At 44.4% G+C, this 13,971-nt stretch overlaps 1 protein-coding gene across 1 annotated transcript in view; it reads right to left on the bottom strand.

The window, feature by feature from the left end:
- The window catches only part of MOSPD2 (motile sperm domain containing 2), a 113,257-nt gene that overhangs the window by 53,661 nt on the left and 45,625 nt on the right, over positions 1 to 13,971 (bottom strand). Inside the window, exons 4-5 of the mRNA XM_040423307.1 lie at positions 11,712 to 11,798; positions 9,662 to 9,816 (exon numbers count right to left, since the gene is read on the bottom strand). Of these exons, the coding sequence (XP_040279241.1) occupies positions 9,662 to 9,816; positions 11,712 to 11,798 (242 nt within the window). The remainder of the gene's footprint in view (positions 1 to 9,661; positions 9,817 to 11,711; positions 11,799 to 13,971) is intronic.

Genomic DNA, 13,971 nt, shown 5'->3' with positions numbered 1-13,971 from the left:
CTCTCTCTTAGGGGTTGTGTCACTTCAGCAAATAGCATTTATCATGTAGAGAAAGTTAATACAAGGCACTTACTAATGTATTGGGATTGTCCATATTACTTCCTTTGCTGGCTGGATTCATATTTCCATCACATTATACACTGCTCGTTTCCATGGTTACGACCACCCTGAAATCCATCAGTAGTGGTCGTGCTTGCACACTATAGGAAAAACCACCGATCTATGGGCACTGCCGTGGTCCCGGCCACCAGAGAGGTCGGCACTTTTTCTTATAGTGTGCGAGTACGACCACCGCTGGTGGATTGCAGGGGGTCGCAACCATGGAAATGAGAAGTGTATAATGTGATGGAAAAATGAATCCAGCCAGTAAAGGAAGCAATATGGACAATCACGATACATTAGCAAGTTCCTTGTAATAACTTTGTCTACATAATCAATGTAATTTGCTGAAGTGAGACAACCCCTTTAAGTGTATCCAGGAAAGCTGGGTGGTATTAGGGCAGCTCCTATAGTGGATGTGAGTCTATATCACTGTGATCAGACATTTACGATGCCTTTCAGGAAACTTGGAAAGCTGAGAACCCAAGAGGGACACCATTGAGTGACAACCCTATAAAAGCAGCCAGACTGGATGTCAACCAACTCTCCCAGGAACAAATACTACAAAAAAAAAAAAAGTTTTTTGTTTTTCCAGCCAAGATCACTTAAGTTTCATTGCTTAGGGCTCTTTCACACTTGCGTTCTTGTCTTCCGGCATAGAGTTCCGTCGTCGGGGCTCTATGCCGGAAGAATCCTGACCAGGATTATCCCCATGCATTCTGAATGGAGAGAAATCCATTCAGGATGCATCAGGATGTCTTCAGTTCCGGAACGGAACGTTTTTTTGGCCGGAGAAAATACTGCAGCATGCTGCGCTTTTTGCTTCGGCCAAAAATCCTGAAGACTTGCCGCAAGGCCGGATCCGGGATTAATGCCCATTGAAAGGCATTGATCCGGATCCGGCCTTAAGCTAAACGACATTTAGCTTTTTCAGAGTGGTTACCATGGCTGCCGGGACGCTAAAGTCCTGGCAGCCATGGTAAAGTGTAGCGGGGAGCGGGGGAGCAGTATACTTACCGTCCGTGCGGCTCCCCGGGCGCTCCAGAGTGACGTCAGGGCGCCCTAAGCGCATGGATCACGTTATCGCATGGATCACGTCATCCATGCGCATGGGGCGCTCTGACGTCATTCTGGAGCGCCCCGGGAGCCGCACGGACTGTAAGTATACTGCTCCCCCGCTCCCCGCTCCTACTATGGCAACTAGGACTTTAATAGCGTCCTGGCTGCCATAGTAACACTGAAAGCATTTGGAAGACGGCTCCGTCTTCAAATGCTTTCAGTACACTTGCGTTTTTCCGGATCCGGCGGGCACCTCCGGCAACGGAAGTGCATGCCGGATCCCAACAACGCAAGTGTGAAAGAGGCCTTACAGGGAGTTACTCTGCCTGCGCTCTCATGTTATAGAGCATCTGTCCACAGATTTGTCCCTGAAATTATCTGACCTGTTCCATGTGCGATTGGCAGCTGAAGGCATCTGTGTTGGTCCCATGTTCATATGGGATCATCAAAATGATGTTTTAATATAGGCAAATGAGCCTCTAGGAGCAACAAGGGCGTTACCATTACACCTAGAGGCTCAGCTCTCTCTGCAACTGCTGAGCCCCTCTGCACTTTTACTAACAGGGCCAAGCATGATGACGTTTTCACTGTTTGAAGAGGCTGCGACATTCCAGTAATCACTGCACCCTCCTCGCGGCTTACCATGCACGGCGAAGCCCATTGGATAGCGGTAGTAGTGGGCCTGAGCTGCGTCTAGATCATGTGACTGATGAACGTGAGGTCCTTGGCCTAAAAAGAGGCCATGGAGTTCAGCGGTCTCTTCAAACAGCCGATCAGCGGTGGTGCTGGGTGTCGGACCCCCATCGATCAGATACTGAGGACAGGTCATCAGTGTGAAACACTTGGACAACCCCTTTAAAGGCCCAAGCTTAGAAAAAACAGACTTCTTTTATTCCAGAACCAGTTAAAAAATAATCTATAAACCGGTGAAGATCCTAAATCTACGTCTGCGTTCGTACAATCATTTGAAGCAATTATTGGCAGAGATGAAAACAGAAAAGGTCATTCCTTCATTCACTGGGAATAGCTCCTTACAAGATAAAAATGACTCAAAGAGCTTTTCATTCTCCGTCAGAGTTTTGATGTGTAAATGTATACACTCCGCCAAAGGTTTAAAATTGTTCCAAATCTTTATTTGTGTGACACTTGTGGCAAAGTATCTTCAGAACTATATTAGAGACACTTTATGAACAAATCTTCACTGCCTTCAAAGTGTCCTTTCATGCTGCTCTACCGAGACATTAGACATATCAGCCCAGCGTGCAATATCCAATAAAGTGCCTCCTAAAAAAAACGCTTTCTTAAATCTAAAACAGGTGTAGTAGTAGTAAATTATTTGCTGATTAAAGGGTCATTGAGTTATCAAAAAACATTTGATATGTCAGAGACCCCACTGATCGCCAGAACGAGGAGAGAGAAGTGCACGCACGTCGTGTTCTCTCTCCTTGCTACTGGAGACTCAATGACGTTCTCTGCAGCGAGGAGAGGGACAGCACTAGGAGTGTTAGTCTCTCGTCGTTCTATGGATCGGTGGGGGACCAGTACTCAGACCACCACCAATCAAAACTTCTGATATGTCTCCATGGCATATACAATTTTTTTTGAAAACTCGGTGACCCCTAAACTTTTTAAATGTTACAGCTCTTTTTATGACCTCTAGGTGGAGCTCAAGACACTACTGCATACTCTATATACACTGCACTGTACATTAAAAGGGTTCTCCGGGAATTATGAAAAATGAAAATACTTAAATATTACTTTATGATTATATATATATATATATATATATATATATATATATATATATATATATATATATATATTCCCAAATATATAATGGGGAGTAATCATCAGGGAAAATAAAATGGTTGCTGTCACACAATTTACTTCACAACACTGAGCTAAAGAGCTGCCTCATCCTCCTCTCTGCTCTGCTTGTCAGGGATTATGATTCTGTATACAGATGATAAGATCTTCAACAATCTCTGTAGGAATGGAGCTCATGTGGAGACATGATGTACGGAGAGAGGAGGGTGGGGATGTGGATAATGAGTAGCAGTCTCCATTATCACAGCCCCACATTGCCACAGTCTGTTCTGTCCATGCTCTGTACTTCATGTCTCCTCATGAACTCCATTACCATTATGACAAGTAAACTTCATGTCTCCTCATGAACTCCATTACCATTATGACAAGTAAACTTCATGTCTCCTCATGAACTCCATTACCATTATGACAAGTAAAGCCGGATGCACACTTCAGTGTTTCACGGCCGTGAGCGGTCCGTGGTAACACGGCCTGGATTCCGGCTGAGAGCAGGAGCACATGGAGTCACTGGTTGCTATGACGCCGTGCGCTTCATGCTGCCGCTGCACTAGGAGAGGAGGATGAGGCAGCTCTTTACCTCAGGGTTGTGAACTAATTTGTCCTGCTGTGTGATTAGGACAGGTTTTGTGTGTTCTAAAAGGATGGCGGCCATTTTGTTTCTCCTAATGATTGCTATCCAGACAAAATGAGCCATTAAATAATAAAGTAATATTTAAGTATTTTCATTTTCTTAATTCTTAGAGAACCCCTTTAACCACTTGAGGACTGCTCAACAAGTTTAAACCTTTAATCACCAGACCTGAAAAGGCCTTAACCCCTTAGTGACCACTAATACGCCTTTTTACGACAGTCACTAAGGGTCCTTAGGCTGGGCTGCCTCTGTTACCGCAGCCCAGCCCAAGTGCTACAGGGGTTTTACGGCTGTAAGAATAGAGCCACACTCCTTATTTAACAGCCCAGGCTGACAAAAGAGCCAAACCGGGCCGTTTAACCCATTACATGCCGTGGGCAATAGTGCCTGCAGCATGTAAGCCACTACAGAGGAAGCGGACTCCCTCTATGTCCCATCTGAACCCCACAAATGAGAATGTGGGGTGCCGATGTCAGTACAGGCAGGCCAGGACCTACTGAAGACCCCAGGCCTGCCTCTAGCGTTCCCCAGAGAAGTGCAGCCTGCTGGAGAATGTCAGTATAGCACTGACATTAAAATACACTGCACTACAGGAATAAAGATCGCCTATTATAGTCCCGTTGTGGTACTATTAAATGGCAAAAAAAATAATATATAAAAAGTAAAAATATATACACCTTTTTTCCACTGGAAAAAAACGCTTTTCAAATGGAAAGATATAGCAAAAATAAAATCTCCTCCACATATTTGCTACTGCCACTTCTGTAATGACCTGCACTATGCAATTATCATGTAATTTATCCCATACGGTGAACGCCGTAAAATAAATAAACAAAATTGCTGATTTTTGCCTGCTTTAAAGAATTAAAAAGCGATGAAAAGTTTTATGTACCACAAAATGATACCAATGAAAACTACAAATTTGGCCCCCAAAAATCAAGCCTTTACACAGCTCTGTAGAAAGAAAAATAAAATAAAGTTATGGGTCTTGGGAAGCAAATACATTTTTAATTTTTTTTTTTTTTTTTTTTTAAAAGAAGGGTTTTTATTGTGCAAAAGAAGTAAAACATATAAAAAAAAAAATTATATATATATATATATATATATACACACCGTATATGTATTTTGTATCGCTGTAATTGAACTCTGACCCAGAGAATAAAGTTACTGTGTTATTTATATTGAAAAATGAACGCAACAAAATTGTGCAAAAACTCTGGTATTGAAATCAGTCATAGGATCTCAATACTGGAAAAAAACGCTTCAGTTTTGTCCTCATTCATCATCAATGGGGACAAAACATAATTGAACAGAACGGAATGCTCCAAAATGCCTTCCATTCCGTTCTCATACCGGAGAGCAAACCGCAGCATTCTGCGGTTTGCTTTCCGTCCTGGGATGCGGAGAAGATGGATCGGTCATAACCTACAATGTAAGTCAATGTGGACGGATCAGTTTTCTCTGACACAATCTGACAATAGAAAACGGATCCGTCCCCCATTGACTTTCAATGGAGTTCATGTCGGATCCGACTAGGGCATGTTAAAGATAATACAACCGAATCTGTTCATAACGGCTGCAGATGACTGTATTATCAGTAACTGAAGCGTTTTTGCTGAATCCTGCGGATCCAGCAAAAATGCTTGTGTGAATGTAGCCTTATTGCTGTTTTTTTCCCCCATCTCCCTCCCAGAAAGAGTTGATAAATGTTAAATTAGTAAGTTCACAAATGAGCTTCACTGTGACAGTTGTGTCCGTGTAAGCTGGCTGCATGCCCTCTCACGTACTGGCTGCAGGCTGCCTCCTGTGCAGGCTGGTTGCTTGGGGCTGCGGTGTCTTGTGAACTTCGCCTGTGAATGTTGCTCTCACCGTGCCTGTCTCTGTGTGCAGTAGGGTTGTTGCGGGTATCGAAATTTCGATACCCAATCGATACTTTTGTCCCGGTATCGATACGATACCGGGATTTCCGTTTTTTCGATACTGGGCTGCGCTTCTGCGCAGTCTAGTATCTCTGAACATGAGCGCGCTGCTATCGGCGCGCTCATGTTCTCTCTCAGCAGCACGGGGAGAAGGAAGCTGTCCTCCCTCCCCCTGTGCTGCTGCCGCTGCCACCAATGAGAAGAGAGGGGCGGAGGAGGGGCGGCAATGAGAAGAGAGGGGGTGGAGGAGGGGCGGCAATGAGAAGAGAGGGGCGGAGGAGGGGCGGGCGCACTGCGCCACCAATGATAGGATTACTATCGGAGCGATGGGAGGAGACATCAGCTTCACTAGTGGGCGTTCCTTTTCCCTGCGCTGCGATTGGACAGCGCTACAGCCAGGGAGAAGGAACGCCCACTAGTGAAGCTGATGTCTCCTCCCATCGCTCCGATAGTAATCAGCAGCATGTGGAGCAGGAGAGGAGACAGTAATGGGGCACTGCGGGCGAACGGAGCGGCGCCCAGGACTAATGGTGAGTGCTGAGACATCGCTGGGCGCCGCTCTGTGTGGCCTAATAGTGAAAGTCTGGACTCATATACAGTAGTCAGTCTTTAACACATACAGGAGGCGGGTGCCGGCAGCAGAATCGCATTGCCGGCACCCTGCCCCTGACAGGGAGCTGCGATCAGCGGCAGTTAACTGCCGCTGATCTGCTAGTACCCGCCTCCTGTATAAAGGGGTAAAATCATTGGTGGTGCAGTGCACCCCCTCCCCCTCAATCCCCCCATCCCATTAAAATCATTGGTGGCACAGTGCGCCGGCCCCTCTCAACCCTCCAGTATTAAAATCATTGGTGGCAGTGGCCACAGGGACCTCTCCACTCCCCCTCATTGGTGGTGCAGTGGCAGCTTCTGATCGGAGCCCCAGCTGTGTAAGCCTGGGGCTCCGATCGGTTACCATGGCAGCCAGGACGCTACAGAAGCCCTGGTTGCCATGGTAACATCCCTGATGCTGTGTGCACAAAGCACAGAGCAGCAGGGACAGTGTGGAGTCCTATTCACCCTGATAGAGATCTATCAGGGTGAATAGGAAAAGGGATGAAAGATCCCAGGTTCTAGCCCCTAAGGGGGGAAATAGTTATTAAATAAAAAGTGAAAAAAAAAAAAAACACTAAAATATGAAGTATAAATCACCCCCCTTTTCCCAATTTCACATATAAAATATATAAATAAACATATTACATCGCCACGTCAGAAAAGTCCAAACTATTAAAATATAAAAAAAAAAATCTAGGTGGTGAATGCCGGAACAGAAAAAATAAAATAAAAACTGCGCGATTCGCCATTTTTAAAAATGAGGAATGCACGTGGCTTTTTTTGTTTATTTTTTTCGCGTGGTATCGAATGGTATCGAGTATCGCAATACTTTTTCATGGTATCGAAACCGAATCAAAAATTTGGTATCGCAACAACTCTAGTGTGCAGGTTCTCACTGTTGCCGTGCTGGGCTGGCTGCAGGTTCCCTCACGTAGATCATTAGAGTAGATTTCACTTACCAGTAGGATGAGCGCCCGGCCGGCCACAGACAGCGCACGTAAGTATAATGCTTCTAAAATTGCTAAGTAAGTAAAAAGTTGGGACAAGTAGCAATAAGAGGCTGGAAACATAGAGCATAACGAAGAGCTGGAAGACCAATTAACACTAATTAGGTCAATTGGCAACATGATTGGGTATAAAAAGAGCTTTTCAGAGTGGCAGTGTCTCTCAGAAGCCAAGATGGGTAGAGGATCACCAATTCCCACAATGTTGCGCAGAAAGATAGTGGAGCAATATCAGAAAGGTGTTACCCAGCAAAAAATTGCAAAGACTTTGCATCTATCATCATCAACTGTGCATAACATCATCCGAAGATTCAGAGAATCTGGAACAATCTCTGTGCGTAAGGGTCAAGGCCGTAAAACCATACTGGATGCCCGTGATCTCCGGGCCCTTAAACGACACTGCACCACAAACAGGAATGCTACTGTAAAGGAAATCACAGAATGGGCTCAGGAATACTTCCAGAAACCACTGTCAGTGAACACAATCCACCGTGCCATCCGCTGTTGCCAGCTGAAACTCTACAGTGCAAAGAAGAAGCCATTTCTAAGCAAGATCCACAAGCTCAGGCGTTTTCACTGGGCCAGGGATCATTTAAAATGGAGTGTGGCAAAATGGAAGACTGTTCTGTGGTCAGACGAGTCACGATTCGAAGTTCTTTTTGGAAATCTGGGACGCCATGTCATCCGGACCAAAGAGGACAAGGACAACCCAAGTTGTTATCAACGCTTAGTTCAGAAGCCTGCATCTCTGATGGTATGGGGTTGCATGAGTGCGTGTGGCATGGGCAGCTTGCATGTCTGGAAAGGCACCATCAATGCAGAAAAATATATTCAGGTTCTAGAACAACATATGCTCCCATCCAGACGTCATCTCTTTCAGGGAAGACCCTGCATTTTTCAACAAGATAATGCCAGACCACATTCTGCATCAATCACAACATCATGGCTGCGTAGGAGAAGGATCTGGGTACTGAAATGGCCAGTCTGCAGTCCAGATCTTTCACCTATAGAGAACATTTGGCGCATCATAAAGAGGAAGGTGCAACAAAGAAGGCCCAAGACGATTGAACAGTTAGAGGCCTGTATTAGACAAGAATGGGAGAGCATTCCTATTTCTAAACTTGAGAAACTGGTCTCCTCGGTCCCCAGACGTCTGTTGAGTGTTGTAAGAAGAAGAGGAGATGCCACACAGTGGTGAAAATGGCCTTGTCCCAACTTTTTGGGGATTTGTTGACACCATGAAATGCTGATTCAACATATTTTCCCCTTAAAAATGGTACATTTTCTCAGTTTAAACTTTTGTTCCGTGATTTATGTTCTATTCTGAATAAAATATTAGAAGTTGGCACCTCCACATCATTGCATTCAGTTTTTATTCACGATTTGTATAGTGTCCCAACTTTTTTGGAATCCGGTTTGTATATTAATAGGGACTCCTGACTTTACATTGAAAGTCAATAGGGGACGGATCCGTTTGCAATTGCACCATATTGTGTCAATGTCACAATGCATTGGGGATGAACGGATCAGTTCGGGGCCGCTTGTGAGTACCCTCAAACGGATCTCACAAGCGGAACCCCAAACGCAAGTGTGAAAGTAGCCTTAAACTGTACCACCAGTGAAAAATTAAAAAACTTCAGTGCTCCTAGCTCCTCATGTGAAGCAACTAAGTAAAGCCTTTCCACTCAGAGGTCAGTTGTTTGTAAAATAGGCAGAAAGACAGGTCTGCAGCACAGACAGAAGGTTATCATCTTAGTCTATGTTAGAGATACAGTGGAGCTGCAGCCCAGTCACCGATCACTTTCTAGAAGCCTGCCAGCTTATATCCCTCTTCTCCATCACCCCTCATACTCAAGAAACCACTTGAATAAACGCAGATGCTGCTGAGATCACAGGACTTTATTAGATAGAACGCTCTTACTACAGACACACAAACAGCTGTTAATTTTCTATTTGGGTAAGACATTGATGCTATTTTAGCTAGATCTCTCAGCAGGGGATGTGTAACTGCTGCGTTATGTAGGTCTTCTCCCGCTCTGCCCTGTACTGAAAAAGATGAGAGTGTGCAACCTGTACGTGAATGAAGGCAATAAACCGCATAGAGCAGTCAACTGTCAAAAACTTGGATTTAGACAAGATGCACTACCTAAGGGCCCACTCAGACAAACTTCTGCTGCCGTGTGTTATCAGTGTATGCAACAGATTGCACAGACATACAGTACATACTAATGGTGCTATTAACACTACAGTATTTCGAGCATCTCCTGTCTTGGGCCATGTCTTAAGGAACACAGACATGGAGACCATTATACCCAAATATTTCCAGCCGGTACCAGGTTTGTGTCCTTTATGGACCTCACAGACTATTTTTAATATGGACGTGTGAATAAGCCCTAAGAAGTGTTCAAGTTGTTGGCTATGATTTAGAGAGGATTTCCAATCCAAAGCACACAATGACCATACATTAGTAAACCAGCAGCATCTATAAAATTCAGTTATATCACATATGGTTAATGTAGGTAACTTACAACGTTAGTAATTCCGCACTCAGCCATGTCAAAGACAACAGTCAGTAGTTTTCCTGGCTCCCTTTTGGCATAACGCTCCAACCAAAACGCAATGCATTTCTTCTTATCCTCATTTGTTTTGTTATCTCGCACATGGAGCTTTACTCGGAGCCAAACTAAATAAAATCAATAAACATCCCAAAATTAGTGCACATTATTTTTTATAATTATGGTATTATGGTAATTGTACCAACAATATAAATCAATCTGCTCAGCTCCTTCTGCTCTATAACATGCTGTTCGGAGATCAGACTGCATGTGTTAAATGACCGGTTCCCTTTTAAAAAGGGTTTTCTGGGATATTTTTTTACTGATGGGCTAACAGTTATAGGTTATCAGTAACTGATTGGTGAGGGTCCGACACTCGGGACCTCCGCTGATCAGCTGTTTAAGAAGGCACCGGCGCTCCTGTGAGTGCTGCTGCCTTCTCGCAGCTTAACAAGCTCAGCGCCGTACATTGTATAGCGGTTGTGCTTGATATCGCGCTCAGCCCCGTTCATTTCAATGGGTCTCAGCTGCCCCTAGGTCATGTGACCGATGAACGTGTCGTCACTCGACCTAGGGAAAGCTGCGAGAAGGCTGTGGCACTACTGCGAGCGCGGCTGCCCTCTCAAACAGCTGATCGACGGGGGTCCCGGGTGTTGGACCCTCTCCGATCAGATACCGATGACCTATGCAGAGGATAAGTCATCGGTACTAAAATCTTGGAAAACCCCTTTGAGTGACAGAATAGACTGATATGTCATCTGGAGCTATATAATAACAGGATGCTATAGTCTAGTTGGCAGCTTTATGACAGTGTAACCTAGGTCTATGGGTTGTTTATAAAGCACAAAATCTTTACGAAATCTAAATTACAGTAAAAAAAATAAAAAGCTATTTACAAATCAAACACAAAGTAGATATTATTCATAATGCAACCGAAAACAGAAACACTGACAAGTACATCTCCAGCAAGTTTCATATGACCAGGAAACAAAGAAGCCAGTCATCTTGGAGAACAAGGTCTGGCCTCAGAATTGGTCACAAGATTATGGCACACGCCAATAATGAAATATCACACAGATTTAGGTCTGCGTTAAGTGGAACATTAGCCTGTAACATCATGAGATTACAAATTAAAGGGGTTTTTACAGTAATTCGTTTTTATTAAGTGCCCATGTTCTGCCCCCTAAAACAGAAGATTTATATTTACCCTCTCCAGTCCTCCGCCGTTTACATCCATCTAGCCATGGGCATGGTCATATGCACCGCTCCAGCCAGTGACTGGCTTCAACGGTGATGTGGCCACAAGCAGCACGTCACCGCTGAAGCCAGTCATTGGCTGGAGCGGTGCCTGGGACTGTGCCCATGGCTAGCAGGATGTAAGCAGCGCAGGAACTGGAAGATGGAGACGGCACAGAGGACCAGAACGGCGTGAAGCGGGTCAGCATGAATCCTCTGTTTCAGGTGGCATGCTGGAGGCACATAAAATACTTATTACCCCAAAACCTCATTAAGTTCCATGGCAGTAATGATGTAGGACCTTGGATGAAACACAAAGCTTCACCTCATGTCCCAATATTTCACCCATCTCACCTGTCCTAATTTATTCATTATAATTATTATTAGATAAAGCAAGCACATGAATGATCCCATTAGGAGATGAGAGGATGACCTCCGGCATTTTATATTTGGTTTAATAAGCTACATGACCCAGCCTTCACTTCATGGACAAGGCTTCAAGGGGTTTTCCAGGCTCAAATCCCTTTATAAATTAGGGTCAGGACTATGTTGTATTTAAAACGGGGTGACCAGCTCATTATCTAATATGTATTGGGGCCTCCTGACTGATGGCAGAACTCAGGGAACAGACGAATTGGACATTTTTGAATTCAACATGCCCATAACCATAGGCCAAAAGAGCATTAGGATGATGGCTATCTAATAAGCACATATGGCCCATATTCATAATGTTGAGACATTGATCAGGAACTAAATTTGCTTTTACATTTTACATCTTTAAACTTACACAGTTTGTTGCCTTCTTTATCATAGCCATGTAGGTAGACAGCTCCAACATCAAAACACCATCTGGGTAGAACAGACTCACTCAAATCTGGGGAAAAAAATAAAAATAAAGAAACAATCAAGAGAAACTTCAGAAAAAAATAAAAAAAATTCTGGATTTCTCTACACTGGAGTATAGCGCTAAGGTGGACATCCAAGCGAGAATTACGGTAGCTTTCAAGTACAATCCTTGTGATTAACACTTACAGATCACGTCTATAGAGAAGATGATGCTCCACAAGGGCAGAGACTTCCACATGATAGAAAAAGGCAAGGTAATATCAAACTGTTCTCCTAGACCAGATGTGTGTATAACAGGCACAACTCTGCACAGCGGCTTAGAGTAGTCATCACTATATTAGCTGTACGGACCGGTCATGCATGAAGTTAGACACTACCAGGAACATGAAATCAGAGGGGGAAAAAAAAACACCACAAGAAATAAGTATAAGTTTCTGGATGAAGGACAGAGGCTTATTTCCAGTTTGAGCCTGATGAAGGCACTAGTTCATCGCCAAAACATGTAGACTGTGGATAAAACTACACCAAGCTGGAAAAACAAGCCTCTGTCCTACATCCAGCGGCGCCCATTTATTCCTTGGCTTTTCTTCTGATTTGATGTCTATGTCTATAGAGAAGGCCATGACAAAGACCGTAATAAAATAATATTGTCAGGACCTACACTAGAGTCTGGTGACCAGCTACTTGACTGTCTTAACCTTATCAAGGTCTACGGTCATAGATGTACCTCAGAACTGGAATAAAATCAGTGACCCACTAACCAGAGTCACCGTCTGGAGGAATCTTGCTGTGCTAGGACAGCTGGGGAGACAGTCCGACTGCAGACAAAAAAAATAATGTCTGTATATCTTCAAGAAGACATGGAGCTAGTCTTTAAGATATATTCTTCATCTGGATTTTCTTAGGATATTGATTCTTTTGTTGGATGCCACACTTTTTTTCTAGCTCAGAATTGGACTCCTAACATTTGTGAGGAATGGTAAACTTAAAGGGAACCTGTCAGCAACTTTACGCTGCCCTCACTGAAAGCAAGCGGTTGCAGAGAAGCAGCATTATAAACCAACCTGGGCATGGAAAACAGTCACGTGAGTCTAAGACTAGTCAGTTATTCATGAGGTCCTGCTCACACCGCCAACCAACTGATGCTTGCCTGATCTCTCCTAGAGAAAAAAAAACTAAAAAGGAGCAAACTGCAATACATCAGTACGGGCGGAGGGGGGAGGTTAAACGACAAGGAGAGCAGGCCCTCATGAATAACTATGACTCTTCTGAGGCAGCTGTGACTCTTTTCTAGGCTCTGGCTTCGATCATTACAATACTGATTCTCAAAAACCACTTATTTTTAGCTTGTGAGGGACGTATCTGCCACTACTTTATGCTGCCTCGTCGAGAGGGTTTGCTTTATAGGGGGTTCTCCCATCAAGACCATCCTATTTAAAACTGAAGCCAGTGACTGGCTGATTACCACAGGTCTAACTTTGGAAACCCCCCCATAATCAACTTTTATCACCAAGGGAAAATGCGGTACAGTATGGCGACCATTAAAATGAAGCTTGATGCCACCTTAGTCCCTTTGTGTCAGTGGCTCTTCAACACTGGCTAACAGAAGGCATCCCAAACAATGGGCTCTTCTCGGTGATGTCCATATGCCCTAAATATTCAGCACAGAAAAAGCCCAAGGCTGAAGATTCGCATAATATTCCAAAATTTATTTCATCATTAAGGCCAGTTTCACACTAGCGTTAAGCTGTTCCGGCAGGGGAACAGCCTGCCGGATCCGTACTACCTTTTGCACACATGCGCTGCTGGAAGTCTACCCGGCCTCATTCACTATAATGGGGAGAGGTGGAGATCCTGCCACAGCATGGCAAATATGCCGAAAGGCGGATATTTACCGTGCTGCGGCTGGTCCCCATTATAGTGAATGGGGCCGGGCAGACTTCCGGCAGCACATGTGTGCAAATGGTAGTATGGATCCGGCAGGCTGTTCCCCTGCCGGAACAGCTTAACGCCAGTGGGAAACTGGCCTAAAAAGGCAAGGTTTTGACTGTGCCGGGCCTTTTCCAAGCCAAGATAAGAGCTCTCACCTTGGTGTGAGAAAGCACCTGTGCGGCCGAAACGTCTTTTCAATGATGAGATAAATTGCAACCATTGTAGAGTATGAATTTTACAAACACAAACCACTGCCTGATGGAAAAAAA

Source organism: Bufo bufo, chromosome 3 (assembly GCF_905171765.1).
Source record: "Bufo bufo chromosome 3, aBufBuf1.1, whole genome shotgun sequence".
Taxonomy (NCBI): Eukaryota; Metazoa; Chordata; class Amphibia; order Anura; family Bufonidae; genus Bufo; species Bufo bufo.
The sequence above is the reverse complement of the archived record's forward strand: the minus strand, read 5'-3'. Positions and strand labels throughout refer to the sequence as shown.